Genomic DNA, 20,581 nt, shown 5'->3' with positions numbered 1-20,581 from the left:
TCGCAACTCATAACGGCGCTAATAGCGCCACTCTTATGCCACGGGTTCGAAATTAGAATAGAAATCATCTTTCAGATGTAGAGACACACCAACCAACTTCCGTTTATGTCGCACAACTCCTTCTCGGTGTTGGGATTTATTTTTTCGTCAGTGTATATGTCCTTTCGGGCGCTAGTGGCGTGGGGTGATTGAAATCGTACGTGGCTTTAAGTGCGGACCTCTGGAACCAATAGAGTCTATATTCGGATGGCGCTTTTGAGATCTCACCCAATGCGTGCAAATATACCACGGGACGCTAAACCAGTCTCAGTATGCCACGATCCTCTGTCTCTCAAAATCCTACTCAGACCGGTAGACGTTTCTCATTCTTACACGATGCATAGCACGAGCTTCTCAGTTACAATCAAAAGCAGTTTCTGAATAAACGTATTGTTTCCTTATGTACACAATGTATAAGGCGTAACGCTACCTATTCTGAGCGGCTGTGCCGATATGCTAATCGTTCGCAGATCCAAATACACTTCAAGCCGTTTGTTGCATGCCCTCTTCATGATTTTACTATTTTAATGGAAAACAGTGTACTGTAATCAAGCTCTACAAAGACAAAAAGAAGAAAATAAAAACAAATTCTAGTGTCTTTAAAACAGCAGTAACGACGAGACCACTAAACTCACAAAAACGTAAAACGCACGCTCCTGTGTTAGCACTGACATTGTAACTATAGCGCTGCACACAGGCAGGCAATCAAATACGACTATAGGCCCTCAAATCTACAACATCGAAGCTACTCAACTGTCGCGCTGATAGCGGCGTAAAGCTCTACTACTGAAATGTGATCTACAAGCAATAAAAACAAGAAAATAAATACGAGCCCTAGAGCCTTTTAGACGACAGTAACGGCGATACTACTAAACACTTTTTTTCACTAAAAAAAAAGCGCAAGCTGCGGGATGAGCTCGGTCACTGGACACTACCGCAGTGCACACAAGCAGAAGATCAACGATCAATGATGCTGCTACGCAGGCCGGCTCACAGGCGCCGACGGTGGAGACGTCTCAGCCGAAGGCAGCGCTCGGCTATTCGCTCTTTGCCAGAGGTGCCTCGTGTGGAACTTAACGTCCCGCGTATGCACTTACCTTCCATGTGGAGCGGACGGTGCAAACCGTATGCGGAAGCGTTCACCACAGTACGCCTCTCAGCTTTCGCTGGAGATAGCGAAGCAATCAGATTGGATGAAAATAAAGGCGAAGAAATGTATTTGTAGTATTTCCTCACTCAATTTTCGTTGATAATTGACCATAATCTTGCATACCTTTTGTAAGTCAGACCCCCTTCATTTCCCATTCCTTAATACAAATATCTCATTTATAGCCATTACAATATCTATCATTTTCAGAACTGTAATTACATTGATCCACAAATTTTAATTTTTTACTATTTACAGAAACGAAAGCACTCGTGTGCTGGACACGAAAATCAAGGTTAAAATTGTCTCCCAGTGCAGGGTTACAAGTAGGTAAGGTATTTTCGTTTCACAGTCACACTTATGAGGCATTACTAGAGCTACATTAAAGGCATTGTAATAACAGTTCCTAAGCGGTAAGTGTATGAGGTGAACTTTTTCAGTGCAGAGCAGACAAAAGCACACATTGTGATTAGGGATTTAGATTTTCCAAGCGTAAAGCTGAACTCTCGGCCTCACGACTGCAGCAGTGTCGGGAGTGCCTGATAAAACTGAATGTCATTTCAGTCCTGAAGACGACATTACATTTTTCAGTGACATTGACGGTTTGTGGCAAGACGTGAGCATTACATACAACATGACGAGTGGAAACTCTTTATAGATGACTAAGAAACCAGCCTGAAATCAATACCCTTACTTAATAGTAATGATAGGCCGTCCACCTGTGTTGTGTATGGTACCTTAGCTGAAAAAGGTTATATACCGTACTGAAATCCTTTATAAACTGTGTTAATTACAATAAGCATGAATGGCTGGTATGTGGAGACTTCAAAGACATTGCGATGCTGTTGGGTTTGCAAGGGGGATACACTGTTGCTGCTGCCTGTATGAGAGGGACACTCGGGCAACAGCAAAATGCTTCACAGAGAGGAAATGGCCTCCATGAACAACCCTTGTGCCTGCAGTCAAAAAATATTTCCGAAGAACCTCTCATGAATCAAAACTGTTCTCCCACCATTGCACATTAAGCTGGGACTCATGACAGCATTTGTTAAGGCTGTGCACAGGAATGAAACAGCATTTCAGTATTTGTGTAAGAAGTTTCCGCGACTCAGCACAGATAAGATCATAAAGGGGACTTTCATTCGTTCAAAGATACGCCAGCTGTTGGCGGACATACATTTGAGTCCGCTCGAACTCCTGATCGGCTGAATGCATGGCATTGTTTCGGTAAAGTGATAAAATTGTTCTCAGGGAACAGGAGAGCCGAAAATTATAGAGAACTTGTCAACGAACTCATTCATGTTTATAAGGTCATTGGCTGCAATGTGACGCTGAAAATGCACTCCATTGCCTTTATGTGTTCCCAGAGAATCTTGGTGCATTTAGTGGCAAGCACGGCGAGAAGTTCCACCGGGATCTTTCTCTGAGCGAAAAGTGGTATACGGGACGGTGAGCTACTGGTACGTCGACTGATCTCTGCTGGATGCTACAGAGAGGTGCTCCAGACACAATCCACAAGAGGAAGGCAAAGAACCGTTACCAATAAACTAGGTTTATCCAGTTGATTACGGTAGCAGTATACGTGGAATGTAAAGTCCCAACTTACTTCTAAAACTGGGCTAGGAGACAATTTTAATAGTGATATTCGTATTTGACTGCTCGAAATCTATAGGGACCGTCTACTCTGGTTTCTGTAAAATAATCCACTATAGACCATTGTTATCAGTCATCAGTGAGGCAATACTCAAATGAGCTCTAATGTTGTTGTTGTTGTTGTGGTCTTCAGTCCCAAGAGTGATCTGATGTGGCTCTCCATGCTAATCTGTCTCGTGCTAACTTCTTCATTCTTGCATAATTACTGCAGCCTACTTTCATTTGAGCCTTCTTACTGTACAGTAATGAATCTTTAGTCTCCCCTCGTACTTCCCTCCTTAACTATTCCTTGACGTCTTGTGTCCTATCAACTGATACCTGCCTTTAGTCCACCTGTGTCTTGACACTTATTCACCTCTATTTGTATTGAGTAAATATCCATTATTTGTCCGATCTACCCACTTAATATCTGCAGTCATTCGTAGCAGCACATTTAAAAAGCTTCTAGTCTCTTCTTGTCTACACTGCTTAACGTGTACATTTTACTACCATACAGAGCTGCACGCCAGACAGATGCTTTCAGAAAATGCTTCCTAACACTTAAATGTTCACTGAGATGACAAACGTCATAGGTTACCTTCTAATATCGGGTCGGACATCTTTTTTCTCGGCGCTGTGCAGCAACGTGGCTTGGATTCAATGGGACAAGCTGCCACCATAGCCGTCCACAATTGCGAATGTGTTGCCGGCGCAGGATTTTACACACGAACTGACCTCTCTGTTACGTCCCATAAATTTTCAGTGGGTTTCGTGTCGAGTGATCTGGGTGGCCAAATCATTCGCTCGAAGTGTCCAGAATGTTCTTCAAACCAATCGCCAACAACTGTGGCCGGTGACATGGCACAATGTCATCCACAAAAATCCCACCGTTGTTTGGAAATACGAAGTCCACGAATGGCTGCAAATGGTCTCCGAGCAGCCGAACATAAAAATTTCCAGTCAATGATCAGTTTAATTGGATCAGAGGACCCGGTCGATTCCATGTAAACACAGCCCACACCACTATGGAACCGTCACGAACTTACAATGTCTCGCGGACAACATGGGTGCACGTCTTCGCGGGGTGTGCGCCGCACTCGAATTCGCCTGTCAGCTCTTACCAACTGATATCGGGACTCATATGATCAGGGCACGTCTTTCTAGTCGTCTACGCGCCGGTTGATACGTTCACGAACGCAGGAAAGGCCTTACAGGCGATGTCGTGCTGTTAGCAAAGGCATTCGCGTTGGTCCTCTGCTGCCAGAGACCATTAATGCAAACATTCGCCGCACTGTCCTAACGGATACGTTTGCCGCACACGGCACATTGATTTCTGCAGGCTACTTCGGGCAGTGCTGTTTGTCTGTTAGCAAACGCCGCTGCTCTCTTTTGTTAATTGAAGGCCGTCGGCCACTGCGTTGTCCGTGGTCAGAGGTAACACCTGAAATTTGGTATTCTCGGCGACATTGTGGATCTCGGAATACTGAAATCACTAACGACTACCGAAACGGAAAGTCCTATGCGTTTAGCTCCGCGTTCTAAGTTCGTTAATTTCCATTGTGCCGCCATAATCACGTCGGAAATTCTTTTTACATGATTCACCTGAGTGCAAATGACAGCTCCGCCAATGCACTGCCTTTTTATACCTTGATTACACGATACCACCACCATCTGTATATATGCATATCGTTATCTCACGTCGTTTTTTTATCTTACTGTATACTGGATCTTGAACTGTTTCTCTTGTTCAGAAGTTCTTTCCATGCCATAGCCGTTCTACATTTTATATCTTTTCCGCTTCAGACATCGTCATTTGCCTTGCTGCCCGAATAAAAAACTCATGTACTACTTTTAGTGGTTCAATTCCTTATCTAATTCCTTCAGCTGTCTCTACTTTTTCCTGTTATCTGTAATAAGTCCTCAGTTACATGAATGTGCTATTTTTCGGATTGTACAAAGCGTATGATTTAACCAATTTGTGATAGTTGTTTTGGTTGCTTATATCTGGTTACTAAGTTTACTCACCAAATTCCCACAAATTTCTTACAGGCTTGAAGATTTGTAATGCGCCCCCCCCCCCCCCCAAAAAAAAACTGGGAGTGTATTAGAGACTAAAATTAGTAACGAAGTTCTGTGGGAATGATGCTATGTCAGAGGAACTTCCCTTTCACTTTGTGCATGAAAAACTCACGTTTTGACTCCAGGCGGCATCTTTGCTATTAAATTCCACTCTAAAGGGATATCAACACAGGATAGCGGCTTTTATAGTTCGTCGCGGAGATGGATCTCTGTCACCAAACGTAGAGTCAAGAAGAGCTGGAACAAAGTAGAAGCAGTTGTTTTGTACATCTCATCTTTAAAAAGAAGAAGAAAAACCACAGCATTAGTGTCACCAAACCACTGTCCTTCACCATATATGTTGCTTTAGTCTTCCATTTAAAAGGCTATAGCATTCTTATTGTTTAACAAAGATATGTAACAAACCAACAAAAGTCATTACAGTACAAAAGCTGAAAAAACTAAGTGAAGCAAGACATTATGATGTTCAGGAATGGTTTTCTTCCAGTAGCCTGGCATCGATTTCCTCCGCCCTTCACACTTCTCAGATAATTCAGAGCACAATGAAACTGCGCGTAAAAAATTATTATCACCTCAGAGTAGCAAGCAGTTAGTGCATTACATTGCAACTCTGGATTTACTTTTTAGCGATCTATAACGAATCATCGTCTATGCGTATGTGAAAACTGCAAAAATTGCTCCTTTGTCGGATTCTGTATAAAACTGCAAAGTTGTAAGAAAGGCCTCCATTAAGTGATCACTGACACACAGACGGCGTCATTCTCGAGCACCATACTTTCTACCACTACTCTCAGTGTCTCAAGTACGGAGAGCATGTGATAATGCCGGACCTAATCTACTACCGTCCCAGTCTGCGGGCAGTCCATCATCAGTACTACTACACATACTCTCATGCCATGAACAACATAAAGAGATTTTTAATTTAATACAAGTTTTATGTGTGAGAAGTCTGAACCACTTCTCTTCCTTTTGTCGTCCAAATATTGGAGCAAACCGGCTGTCAACCTGCTCGTCACCAAGAGACTGAGGGATAACCATCTTGCCTGCGGCAGTGTAACCGTCTGTATGAATAGTTAGACTTACACAACTCGCAAAAACTTATTGAGACGATAACAGATTCGGGGTCCCCACGTTTCACTTACGCTACACATTGTGAAAAGACTTAAGCGCTCCACTTTGAAACGAATGGCAGTCACAACAGTTTAATAATCATTTCTATATTGTTGTATTTCAATAATAATGTGTTATAGACAACTCATGTCCGATTTAGCTGCGTATTCCCTTGTTAATTGGTGCTGTGTTATAATCATTATCTTTCTCGTGTTAAAACAGACAGTGTACGTTAGTGAGAGAGAGTTGTTGCAGAGATCTTTTAAGTTTTTTTTCTGTACTGTTCACATAGCAATCCTACCAATAAGTACTAGGACGTACTACAGTTTTGGGTCAAAATTACAAAACAAATTTCAGATAGAAGTAATGTCAGATGTAGCATTTATGACAGCCAGCCAGTTGTGAAATATAGGTTTATTAAACTTTAACTATGGTTTCGACAGTTTTATAACTTTCTTCTTCGGAAGCTATTGTACCTAATAACAAATACTACGACACTGTGGGTAGGAAAAATATGGTGTCGTTGCAATAAAAAGTTCAGGAAATGATTACAATAATATTAGTGAAGAATACTAACATTTGTGGGAAGAGGAGGGAGTAAAAAAGTGTGTCATTTAATTCATGTGGCTATTACATTCTAAACGATCAGCTTCAACGTGCAAACAGATATTTCCTGGAAGACTTCAAGCCTCTACTTCTAGCCGAATAGTCAAGTTTTCTCTTCGATGCTGGCCTCCGCGCTGTTTTCTTTTCTCAGAATTCTTTGTTGACTTAGAGTACATCTTTTATTTGTTCTTTTACAATGTACTTTTCTTTATCCACAGGTAGGTGGCTGTTCAACATTCTAGTAATGAACCATCTTAGAAGGATCCCTCCCCCTTTTATAACAAAAATTTAATGGGTGTTTTGTTCTGCTCATAACATGTGGTTTCTTGACATATGTTCACTGTTTAGAATCCTTTGTTTACTCATTATTCTACTGGGTATTTCAAAACATATCCCCTTATAGTATATTTGTTGATACAGCTTGTTTCTCAGTACGACCACTTTCTTTAGCATAATGCTTCGCAAGTGATGATCTACCACCCCTTCCCTTCCTCTCCCCCTCGAACCCCCCCCCCCCGATTCTCCCACACTATCTCTTTCACCAATCTGCATTTGTCTAAATACTCGCAGTTTCTCCGTCACAGTGTTCCTTCATGTCTTGAGCCAACTCAATGCCTCAAAAAAATGTTCAATTGTGTGTGAAATCTTATGGGACTTAACTGCTAAGGTCATCAGTCCCTAAGCTTACACACTAGTTAACCTAAATTATCCTAAGGACAAACACACACACCCATGCCCGAGGGAGGACTCGAGCCTCCACCGTCAATGCCTTAGTATAAGACCTCTTTCACATTGATAATATTTCCTTGAAGCGTTTTCACTTTGACACTCATGCTTGTTGCAGTTGCTTATTCAGGCACAACTGCTTCTCGTGCGTTTTTATGATACTGTGAATAGTTTGCAAAGTTAGCCTGACCCTGCGGGTTCTTTACTACCCATATGACTTTAATTGCCGCACTTTTTTTACTCCCTCCCCTCCCTCTTTTATACTTTTTAGTTAACATGTTAATTCTAGCAATGAATATGTACCTGTGATATCACGCACGCTGCTCATTGCAGCTAAGCGCATACAGGACGCGCAGGAAACTACTAAGTGGATGACACGCGTATGTAGTATTCAGAGTCAACGACTCCACATTGGATATAGATAATGTGATTCTACGTGAGTGTGCTCCACGTTTCCTGTAATTTTGTTTGCTGTGACGATATCATTTATGTTCTACACAACGTCGTAATATTTATTATTAGGTAGAATACCTTCTGAAGAAGAAAGGTCTAAAACTGTCGAAACCATGGTTAAGGTTTAATAAACCTGTATTTTGCAATTGATTGATTGTTATCCCAGTTTATTGAAGCTTATATACAGCAGTTAGCTTTCTTGATTAGAAGTATATTTACCTGGAATCGCATTGTCTAATTAGGCTAGTGACCGTCCTTGATTTACGTAGCTACAGTTTTATGCTATAAACACAGTTACATTCGTTCGATTCCCGTTAAAATAACTGCTGCTCCCTGACTATTAGCCGGCCGGTGTGGCCGAGCGGTTCTAGGCACTACAGTCTGGAGCCGCACGACCGCTACGGTCGCAGGTTCGAATCCTGCCTCGGGCATGGATGTGTGTGATGTCCTTAGGTTAGTTAGGTTTAACTAGTTCTAAGTTCTTGGGGACTGATAACCTCAGAAGTTAAGTCCCATAGTACTCAGAGCCATTTGAACCATTTTTGGACCTGATTATTAGAAATGTTCCTGGTGACGAAACTTTGTCCAATAAATTTCCATTAGCACTCTATCACGGCCAAACTTTAAATTGATTTCGAAGGAGTAACATTATTAGGAAATTGCTCTCGTAGTAATAATGGGTAGTGTTATACTGTACTGGACTTTTCCCGTGACAGGACTAATAGTAGTGATAGGGGAAAGTCTTATAAAGGACGTTTGTTATATAAAATCAGGGAACTGATTTTATGGTTATAGAGGAAGTTTCATAGAGTAAAACCTGTAGAGAGAGACAGATACTTGAATGTTCAACAAATAACTCTGAATGTGCAGTTTAGCAAAAGAAATGTGTGCTATAAGAAAAGACGCGCACGGGCGAGGAATTCATGGCGTGTCTCATCACAATAGACGAAATTTGATGAAAAATAAATAAATAAATCATGGGGTTCATGAATGAGTGTCAGTTTTTAATAAAAAACTGCCTTCATTGTACACAACATATCGTTTAAAAGTACTACGGTACTCTACTCCATTTTTGACAACTACTCATGCCTTTTTTAAAATCAGTTTTCCTATTTTATGGGTCCCACCATGAGTTTCTTCCCCGTCGATGTCTTTTCGTATAGCATTAACTTACTTTACTGAGTTGTAATTGCACCAACAATTATTTATTGCATGTATTTCAGAACCTGACTTCTTCTGTAGTTTTTATGCCCTACAGCTTCTTCTGGTGGCAAGTAAATGAGTCGTGATGTGTTAACATTCATCCTATCATCCTGTTCCTTATTCAAGACATTGTTTTCAGCATATTCCTTTCTTTACTAATTATGCGGACAACCTTCCCATTTTTTATTTAAGAAGTTTACCTAATTTTCGGTATCCATGTGTAGCACCAGGTCTCAAATATTTCGATTCTCTTTTTCTTCGGTTTCCCGTCTATCATGAACGTCCTGAAATTAAGGCCTGTGTTTGATACTAAGAGTAGTAGACCTGTGTTAAAGAGGAACGCCCTCTTTGACTGTGCTAGGCTGGTTTTATGTTGCCCCTGCTTCGTCCGCGATGTCATGTTCCACTTTCAAGATAGCAGAATTCGTTAACTTCCTCTATTTCGGGTTCCCCAATTTTCATGTTAAGTTTATTGTTAATTTCGCTTCTGCTACTCCACAATATTTTCATCTTTCTTCGTTTTACTGTCAGTCTATTATGTGAGCTCATTAGACTGTTCAATTCATTCATATCGTAACTGCCTGACAAAAAGAATTAAGTACGCAGAATACACGGTCGGACATCAATATACACTCCTGGAAATGGAAAAAAGAACACATTGACACCGGTGTGTCAGACCCACCATACTTGCTCCGGACACTGCGAGAGGGCAGTACAAGCAATGATCACACGCACGGCACAGCGGACACACCAGGAACCGCGGTGTTGGCCGTCGAATGGCGCTAGCTGCGCAGCATTTGTGCACCGCCGCCGTCAGTGTCAGCCAGTTTGCCGTGGCATACGGAGCTCCATCGCAGTCTTTAACACTGGTAGCATGCCGCGACAGCGTGGACGTGAACCGTATGTGCAGTTGACGGACTTTGAGCGAGGGCGTATAGTGGGCATGCGGGAGGCCGGGTGGACGTACCGCCGAATTGCTCAACACGTGGGGCGTGAGGTCTCCACAGTACATCGATGTTGTCGCCAGTGGTCGGCGGAAGGTGCACGTGCCCGTCGACCTGGGACCGGACCGCAGCGACGCATGGATGCACGCCAAGACCGTAGGATCCTACGCAGTGCCGTAGGGGACCGCACCGCCACTTCCCAGCAAATTAGGGACACTGTCGCTCCTATGGTATCGGCGAGGACCATTCGCAACCGTCTCCATGAAGCTGGGCTACGGTCCCGCACACCGTTAGGCCGTCTTCCGCTCACGCCCCAACATCGTGCAGCCCGCCTCCAGTGGTGTCGCGACAGGCGTGAATGGAGGGACGAATGGAGACGTGTCGTCTTCAGCGATGAGAGTCGCTTCTGCCTTGGTGCCAATGATGGTCGTATGCGTGTTTGGCGCCGTGCAGGTGAGCGCCACAATCAGGACTGCATACGACCGAGGCACACAGGGTCAACACCCGGCATCATGGTGTGGGGAGCGATCTCCTACACTGGCCGTACACCACTGGTGATCGTCGAGGGGACACTGAATAGTGCACGATACATCCAAACCGTCATCGAACCCATCGTTCTACCATTCCTAGACCGGCAAGGGAACTTGCTGTTCCAACAGGACAATGCACGTCCGCATGTATCCCGTGCCACCCAACGTGCTCTAGAAGGTGTAAGTCAACTACCCTGGCCAGCAAGATCTCCGGATCTGTCTCCCATTGAGCATGTTTGGGACTGGATGAAGCGTCGTCTCACGCGGTCTGCACGTCCAGCACGAACGCTGGTCCAACTGAGGCGCCAGGTGGAAATGGCATGGCAAGCCGTTCCACAGGACTACATCCAGCATCTCTACGATCGTCTCCATGGGAGAATAGCAGCCTGCATTGCTGCGAAAGGTGGATATACACTGTACTAGTGCCGACATTGTGCATGCTCTGTTGCCTGTGTCTATGTGCCTGTGGTTCTGTCAGTGTGATCATGTGATGTATCTGACCCCAGGAATGTGTCAATAAAGTTTCCCCTTCCTGGGACAATGAATTCACGGTGTTCTTATTTCAATTTCCAGGAGTGTAACTTCCTACACATAACACGCGATCGGCGGGTATGTAAATGATGAAGTTGCAATTCTTTGTGACAGCTGCAATGACTGCCAGACTACATTATTGTTGTTCATGTTTAGCGTCGCTACCAGGCCTGGTGGGTCATAGAAGAGGAGTGAACAGTGTCAAAAGTTGAGTGGCACTGTGAAGGACGCCAAGGTGCCGTGCGTCATGTGAGAAAGAATTTTTAAGGAGCCTCATTGTGGGTCTTCATTAGGCCTGCTGATAGAATCGTGCAACATCCAGATTTGTGGGGCATTGACAGCGGCCAGATGTTGAACTAAATGGGAGGGCACGCACACTCGTCGTCATGTTTCGAGTCGAACACGTCTGATCACCACTAGGGAGCATCGCTATATTATTAACCAAACACAGGATTGTAATTCCGTCACATCTGCAATTGCTGTTCGAGAGCAAATAATTAGCTACTTACAACATTATTTGTCATCCGGTATCATTGGTCGGAAACCAACAGCAGCCGAACTAAGGAATTCCTGCCCCATGTGTAGGTTGTCGTTAACACCACGACGCAACCAGCTGCATTTGGAGTTAATACTTGACCTGCAAGCATGGACTGCTGATTAATGCGTCGCTTCGTCTTCAGTGAGGAATCGCTATTGTGTACTACCTTAGATGACCATAGTCGGTGAGTACGGCTCCAGACCTGGTGAGAGATCCCATTACTTCAATGTTTCGGAGAGACACAGGTGTATTGTTCCTGGTGCCACGGTGTGGGGGGACATCGGGTATGGTCGTGGCTGGTTGTGACTGAGGGAACCCTGATAGCACGTCGGTATGACACGGCCATTCTACGCCGTCATCTGTTTCCACTCATGGAAGAGTATCGTGGTGCCGTTTTTCAAGAAGATAGTGCCTGTCCGCGCATGACATATATCTCTGCGAACTGTGTGCGTATTGCTAAAATACTCCAGTTCCCAGCAAGATCTCTAGGTCTGTCCCCATATAACAGGCGTGGCCCCTGCTGGGACGTCAACTCCGTCCCAGTGTCAGTATCCAGAATATGAAGGATTTGTGGGGCAGCTTGCCTCAAGAGGGGATACAACACCTTCACTGTGCATCCAGGTCGGGGGAAAGGGGGGTGGGGCATAACAATAGTGATAAGTGGGCTCATATTGCCAACTTCTTTGTAAATTTGATTAGATTTTGTAATCACTGAAATAACATCAAATACCCTCTCAAACCGTGATGTTTCATTTCGTTTCCTGCTCTACTTCTTGGTGTGTCAGGCAGTGTGTATTAACCGTGTTTCGCTGTAGCTTATACCTGCTTTTCTGAGAATTGCGAACATTGTCACCATTTTACGTTGTCGAACGGTTTTTCTAGGTCGGCAAAAGCGTATGTAAGGGTCTGGTTCTTTTTTTTTTTTTTTTTTTTTAAGTTTAGCCCCCATTATCAAGGACAAAGACAGAGCCGCCCCTCTGGTGCCTCCACCTTTCCTAACTCCAAACGCATCGTCCTCCAAAATATCTTTTTCTGGTCCGTTATTCTCCAAATTACTCTTGTCGGCAACTTCGGTGCGGCACACGTTAAGCTGATCGTGCGATAGATTTCACATTTATCTGTCCATGTTATCTTGGGGATTATATAGAAGATATTCATCCCAAAGATCCATTGTATGTCTTCATTTTTGTAGATTCAGCAAACATGAAAAGTCGACACTGCCTACTTGCATTGTCGGTCACCTCATATAATTACTTACTGCTTTTTCGAGTTGTTTTTTGTGAAACATAAGCGATTTACAAACACGTGCCTCATAGGCGTTGCTCATTGGAAGCCCTTGTACGGCATGACATACGCTTTTATTACTATTAGTTCCTGATCTCACAATACTGAGTTTAGTTTCATTTACCGTTGAAACAAGTACGATCCTAAGGTTCTTTTGAAACATAGTTTTAGGAAATGTCAGCCGTCATAAAATTGTATTAAAATGTAATAAAACAGTATGGACCGGATAACATGTTATTTAAAAAATGGTGATCGAATTCCATGAATGGCTGATTATCGTCAGATCGTTACATACTCCTTGCTGACTGCTGGAGCTGGCGGTATGGAGCACTAATTGGTCTAGGCTGTATGAATTTTCAATTGATTCTAAGGGTGTCACTGTTGATCTAACACCCTGCACATAGAAAAATACACGTCTAGAGTAAACTTCGTAGTCCGAGCGACGTTCTGTCCACAAGAATCTGGTGTGGTGGCTGAGTGTCGCATGATGTTCTACTGGAATAAGTTATTCATTATTTCCAATCTACATACCCTTGACAATATCAAAACACTGGTTCCCATTCTTAAGCTACTTTTCACAGGGAGGCGATCAAAGAGACAAAATCTGATAAATAAAACAGGCTGAAGCAGGTAATAAAGACCACAAGAAACCAATCCAAAACGAATAAACATATCAATATGCAGTTCTAGCTAAGTTATAGTGGACAATGTGGCGTATTTTCTAACAAACGCATGTAATTTTTTCTTCCTTATGGGTGTCTAATTATGACACTGACTAAAAAAACGAAAACATGTACTTTTTTTCTATAGAAGTGGAAAGAGCCTTCGAAGCGGACTTCAGTGACATGTGTGGAATTTGAGAATAACAAGACAGCGCTGAAAACCGCTGTGCCGCCGTCTGGTGGGGAGATCATACAAACGTCCTACTGTACCAAACGTAAGCAAACACGTAACTCACGTATGGTTCGTGTGTTTATTACTGTGACTATCATATCAAGTGCTCCTAAATTTGAGGCTAAGCAGTGATATATGCTATAAAGCTGTTCCAGACAGACAATACAGCTCGCTGAATTTCATTCCGACTAACCGCAGCATAAGTTCATGTTTTTGATAGTCGTAAGTGTTTCCTTACAGTTCTTTTGTTTTAATTTTCCATACCGAACAAGTCCGGAAGTCTTAAGTCTGGTGACCGTGCTGGCCATTACTCGTGTTACTCGAACGACGGATCCAAGTATCTCGAAATGCTCTGTAAAGAAAATCTGCATTTTTCTTTACGGAATGAGCAAGACATCCGTCATGTTGGTAACACATGGATACTCTTTTGTCCAGTGGGATGGCTTTCAAGAACTACGGCAGCACATCTGTTTGGAAGCGTAGATGATTGGGGCTTTTTAGAGTCCCGTCATCGGGCAGTGATGCAATTCTCGAGAACCCACACGTTGACAGAGCTTCTCTAAGCCGGCGTGGATTCTAAATTGACCAGCAGTGAACAGATGGCGAAGAATGATGTGGCCCTTGCCCATTATTTGACAACCATGACTATACCGTAAACAAAATCTTGCCTGGAAACGTCGCATCTTTTGTAGACAGCGCTTGGAGATCTGTTACCGATACTGAACGCTATTGTCATGAAGCTGTTGATGGAGTGAAATGTGGAAATGATTAAATGTGTTGTTAGTTGCATTTCGCTCATTAGTTACTCTTTTCTCGTTGACGTACTTTATTCTTCACACATCCAGTCTCTTGAAATTTTTTCGTATGATAGATCGCGACAGTTTGTTAAGGTCAGGGTACCTATGAGCATACAACCGCACCACTACTCTAACAGTCTGGTGCCATTCGCCATAAAGGAAAACCATATCCAGGCTTATGACTCTGCATAAATTGTCAAAGTCTGCAAGGCCTCACGAAGTGTATGATCACAACGATAGCAGGGCACAGCCTAATTGGCTTTAAGCGCACAAATAAATGCACAAATCATACTTCCGTTATTTCAGGAACATCGTTTTATCACCATAAGTTGTTTTTAGTGAATGAATTTTTGATGACTAGTTTTTATTATAAACGGCAATTCTTACTGAAACTTGTCGTCAGCGAAGTATTGTGATACCAAGATTTTTTTCCAAATACACTGACCGCAAGAGAAGCAGCTGCAAAGACTGTGTTCAGTGGCACAAAGGAATAATATACGCATACTGAGGAGCTGCACGTGAGCGATTCATTTGTCATTGTTATCAGTGATGAGATGGTGCTCACGAGAGCTGTCTGCGCACCTCTGTTTTGATTCTGCAGGCCGTAATGATGCCGAGTTTAGAAGTGAACAGTGTTTGCAACATTTATTTTAGTGTACAGTCATGGCCCGCCTAACGAGTACGTACTCCTGTAGAAAAACTTCAGCCAATATGTGTCTGCGGGAAGCTGAATGGACGTATAGACGAGTTGCTGCACATCATGGGCAGAATGTATCGTTGCTGTGTCGCTGCTTTCAGCAGTGGTCTATGGAACATTCCAACGCCCGTAGGCCTTGTTCTGCACGACAGCGTAGTACAGACGCACTCCAAGATGAGAGCAAGAGTGGCGTGATGTTGTACGTGCTGTGTCACCATCGACCATTGGTAACCATCTGCTTCCAACAGGGCTAAGATCACCTTTGCCTCTAGCCAGGCTAGCAATGAAACCACAATACCGCTAAGCATGCCTGCTCTGATGTCGTGAATGAGTCGACTGGAGACTGGAATGGCATACGGCTTATCTTCAGCGATGAGAGAAGTTCTGTCTGTATGCGACCTCTGGACGTTCTGTGTACGGTGTAGACCTGGCGAGCTGCCTATTCCAGAATGCATTCGCCCGCGACACAAAGGTTCTACCTCCGTATTCGTGGTGTGGGGGTCGCCAGTAATAACTAGCAGTAACATTTGGTATTTCTGCAGGGTAAAGTAACCAGTGCCCGCTACATTGCATAGAGTGTTATCCCCGTGCTAATGTGCTTTTCTTCGACAGGAAGGTGATGAACTTTTCCAACAGGACAATGCACGGCCACATACAGCTGCTGCGACGCAACATGCTCTTCATGGTGTACAACTACTGCCCTGGACAAGAAGATCACCAGATCTCTCGTCAATTGAACACATATGGGACATGCTGAAGTGGGAACTTACTCGTTCTCCAGAGCCCGCAACAAACATTGGCGAATTGCAACCAAAGATACAAGGTTCTTGGGAAAATATGTGGCAGGATATCATTCGGCAACTATATTGATCGGACTGTTTGGGCACTCTTTACTGTGACATGTGTGATTGATGTGGTCTGCTGTATAATATACTCCTACAACCAAGAACTGTTCGTCATATCACTTGTCGATAAAGGAGCATTGTCCTTGCTGGTGTTGCATTTTCTCTCGGCAGGGTATATTAGAGCTATTGAGAAATTTTACAAAAAACAAAAATCTTAAGTCATGTGTTTGCTTACATTGGGTATAGTAGGGGAACCAAGTTAGTTGGACCTCTTCTCTAGACCAGATTGCAGTGTTTGCGGCACTGTTATCTAGTTACTATTTCATCAAGTTTCGCTCTTGTTATGTTCTGATGTTCTCTTTGAATTAAAAAACCAAATTCAGTATAATTGTCAGTTGGCTATAAATGTTAAAAATTACTTGCGTACGTCAGAAAATAAGCCATACTGTCGCTACAATCTAGCGATAACCGCAACCCAATACATTTACTGGTATTTGGGGTGGCCTGTATAACCTTTCCTGCCGAACTGCGCAGGCGTTCACATTTCTACAACTTTTCGAAGAAATACAGCACTATCAAAGCCTTTTATAAGCTTGACGTCAGAGTGAGCAGGCGAAAACAGCGAATTGTGCCTCACACATTGTGATCACGTGAATATTATCTGACAGCATCAACGCAGGATTTACTCGTTACTGTGTTCACTAGATAAAGCGATTAGTGTTTCATGAGCAAGACAGGTGATACAGGAGGAGCAAATTTCCAAATCAGCAGTCATCTGAAGCACGGTACAACTTTAACATCACATCAACTGGTGCATGAGTTTTGTGTTAACTCACCATTGTATACTTCTGGGTCGCAACAAAAAATTATATAACTGCACTATTACAAAAACTGACTGCATCATGTCGGCTTATTTATCCCTCCCACACGGAATGTTGAAAATAACAGATAAAAGATACGTCGATAATTCTAATAGATGAGCAGTACTAACTCGAGAGGTGAAGAGCAAGTCGCAGTGGATGGGGCTTACGGATCATTACCGTCAGGTCATCAATCAGTTCCGTTTTGGGAATACCTTATTTTTTTCTTCCTCTGTGCATTAGAACTTAGCACGGTCTATGATATTGCTATAAAATGAATGTGATGCTGCAGCTTTTTACGTTAGTTAACTCCATTCGAGATACCAAATTTAGGCTGCGGTTCGGTACTTCACCCCCATCGTGCGACATTAGTACCAAGTGAATCATACTTTATTCAGTGGCAACGCCTTTCAAAGCAAGTATGCACAATCAGTGAGAGCGACTGCTGTCCTTATGCTAACATGTAACCAGTTTTGCTTTCAAGATCTTCAAAAAATGGTTCAAATGGCTCTGAGCACTATGGGACTTAACTTCTGAGGTCATCAGTCCCCTAGAACTTAGAACTACTTAAACCTAATTAACCTAAGGACATCACACACATCCATGCCCGAGGCAGGATTCGAACCTGCGACCGTAGCGGTCGCGCGGTTCCAGACTGTAGCGCCTAGAACCGCTCGGCCACTCCGGCCGGTTCAAGATCTTCACTTCAGTGGTGATGCCCAATATAAACGAAGCCAGCAGTCGATAACTGATCGGTTACGTCACAGTAAAAGGTATTTGTGTTTCAAACCTCGCTTTACAACATAATAAGAATTGGTTCAGAAAGAGGATGACATACACTTATGATTATGTCATGCAATTTTTATTTTCTGCAGATTTACATTATTATTAGTTCATATCCCTCGCTTTATACGGGTGGAGGATGAACTGCCAGCGATACAAGATCACGCTCTTCAGCCACAAGCTTTAATGCGAAATAAAAATGACTAAAACATGATAAATTTTTCAAATATATTAAAATTACAAACAGATGGCTTCTTGATGGTATTTATACAACATTTAACTGTTGATTTTACTTGTTTTAAACTAAAATCGGAAAACTAAGGTAAAGATAAAAACGTGTGTATCTAAAACACGTTGCACAAATGGCAACATTCTTTAAAAAGGGGTACTGTACTTCCAGTAAATAGTTGGACCTGCACTGGAGAAAATATGGTTGAGGAGTGGGGGGGGGGGGGGGGGACGACGACATTAGCTGTTCTGTGACATTGAAGGATATGGGTGTAAGTACAGGGGTCCAGTGATTAGTATTTATAGGGATGGAGGTAGGTGTTTGGGATTGTGGGAAGGAGAAGGTATGGGAAAATATGAAGATGGAAGGCGGAGCTCTGATATGAAGTATGGGAGGCGAGGAACAGGTTTGTGGACTCTAGTTTGCCAGCAGTGAAAGATAAGTAGAGGTGTTCATTGTCAGCGAGGAAGGATAGCAATTTCATGAGATGACAGCAGGTGTTCCATGTGGTGGAAGGTAAATGGATGTGGAGAACAAGACAGAGTGATTAGAGCCCAAGAGTTTGGGGGGAGTAACAGACCTTGTGTGGAGCGGATAACCAGGCAACAATGGCGTAGCAGATAGGGCAGATCAATGTTTTGTGGTGAGGAGTACAGCTGAGAGTCACAATTCCAATATTGGGCCGGTTAGTACTTTTAATCTATTGTGGGCTCTCTGATGGATGGTTAAAAGGTGATTTTTTTCACGTTAAAAGCCGGTTGAGGGTTAGTCAAAGATATTTTAGTGTTTTTGGAAACTAAGTAGGACAGTTACAATTGGTTATGTAGAAGTCACGCATACGGAATATGTAGGTGATATAGTTATTGTCTGTGTTTTGAAAGGTTTATCATCAGGAACCACTGGTCACACCAGGAAAAAAATTGTTTAATTGGAGGGATCCTTGGGATTTCTGGAATATTGGATAAAGGGTTATGAGTACAATGTCATTAGCACAATGAAGAAGGTGAACAGTAGGACATGGTTTAAGTATATCAGCAGTGTAGAGAAGATAAAGGAGAGAGGAAGGGGTCAATAATGGCTCAGAAGTTTATGGATATGTTGGGAGAGGTTCGGAGACCTTGTTAAACGCTGAGATGTGGCAGATGGGTCGATGTGTGAGTTTGATTGAAGGAAAAGTAGGATTTCAGAGGTTTTCCACAGCTCAGGGTAGTGCCTGTGGAGAGGATCGTGTTGTAAAGGGTATCAAGGATTCTTTCTTCTTGTACTAAGAACATTAAAGATATTCATTCGGACAGATATCAGCATATGAGTACCATTTTCACATTTCGTTTCCCGTGTTAAAGTTATATATAGGGTGTGTCATAATGACAAAAATTGACGCCTTTGAAAGTTTACATTGCTAGACATTACCCGAACGAGACGTTTCCGAGATAATTCTGAGTGTGCAGCTGCTAGTTGTCACTGACTTCGTTAAAAAATATTGCCCTATTTCATCATCATTATTCGGTTTATTCATTGCCGAGTGTCGTGACCTCATTTCTTCATTCAGTAATTAAGTAACTGAATCTTCGATTAGACGCCTGTATCCACAGCGATCTTCAAAACTTCTTAATATAATGTGAAGAGGTAGGCCGATAATCTTCGCTTGATCCAACGATCTACTTGCTGCCCTTCCTCTTGGTCTTCTGCGTTCGATTTTCACTCGCAAGGTGGTGTTTTCTAAATTACCCTCTTCTCTTCTCAAAATGTTCCCAAGGAACTGGAAGTATCTTCGACTGACATGGAATGATAAACTTCTTGCGATGCCAAGTTTTTCTATAATGGTAGCAATGATTCATCTTTCTTTCCATGATACTCGTAATATATTCCACACAGGGAAAAGCAATGATTCCACCAAGATCATCTCCGTTGTTTTGGATATTTCCCGGTTGTGCCACATGATAGTAAGTAACCATTCCGGCTCTGCTAGGAACGATTTCTCGTTTTATTTCTTTAACACACTTTCCTGTGTCACTGTTCAGATACCCTAGACATACTCAATCATTCAGTACCTCCAGGTCCTCTAAGAAATCTGGATTTGATCAAAACCTTGACGATTAATAACCAGTAGTTTGATCTTTTTCATGTTTATCTCTAGACTGAATACAGATAGCCGTACCGAAGATACAACCACAACGGAGAGGGCAAACAACGTGTAATTACTGAAGAGTGGCAGCAGCCTGTTCAATAGTTGCAGGGGAAACAATCTGAACTTCTCACATCAGCCAACGTGTATTTGCTGCCCTAGTACGGCGAACGGTTGAAAGCAAGAGGAAACTACATCAGTTTTTTCCCTAAGGCATGAAGCCCTATTGTATGGCTGATGGTGGCATCCTACTAGGTAAAATATTGCGGAAGTAAAATACTCCCCAGTTTGGACCCACGTGCGGAGACTTCAAATGTTGTCGACATCACGAAAAAAAAAAAAAGACTGCGATCGGATGAAGGAACGTTAGATAGCTTAATCGGACAGATAGGTTAGAAAATTTAAAAAAAGGATATGAATAGGTTGTAGTTAGTTACAGGGGGAATTCGTAAAGTTTAGTGGCAGGAGAAACGGGACTTCTGGTCAGGTTAGTAATAAGATTATAAATACAAAATCAAATAGGAGTAAC

At 42.8% G+C, this 20,581-nt stretch overlaps 1 protein-coding gene across 3 annotated transcripts in view; it reads right to left on the bottom strand.

Moving 5' to 3' along the window:
* LOC126174877 (ATP-dependent translocase ABCB1-like) overlaps nt 1–20,581 on the bottom strand; it is a 263,560-nt gene that overhangs the window by 180,400 nt on the left and 62,579 nt on the right. For 2 of the 3 annotated variants that reach the window (XM_049921290.1, XM_049921292.1), the window contains exon 2: nt 5,010–5,134. The exons of the other annotated variant lie outside the window; for it this stretch is intronic. In XM_049921290.1, the coding sequence (XP_049777247.1) occupies nt 5,010–5,029 (20 nt within the window). In that variant the 5' untranslated portion in view covers nt 5,030–5,134. The remainder of the gene's footprint in view (nt 1–5,009; nt 5,135–20,581) is intronic. 3 annotated transcript variants of the gene reach the window in all.

Source organism: Schistocerca cancellata, chromosome 3, assembly GCF_023864275.1.
Source record: "Schistocerca cancellata isolate TAMUIC-IGC-003103 chromosome 3, iqSchCanc2.1, whole genome shotgun sequence".
Lineage (NCBI taxonomy): Eukaryota > Metazoa > Arthropoda > Insecta > Orthoptera > Acrididae > Schistocerca > Schistocerca cancellata.
Note: the sequence above shows the minus strand (reverse complement) of the source record. Positions and strands in the feature narration are given on the sequence as shown.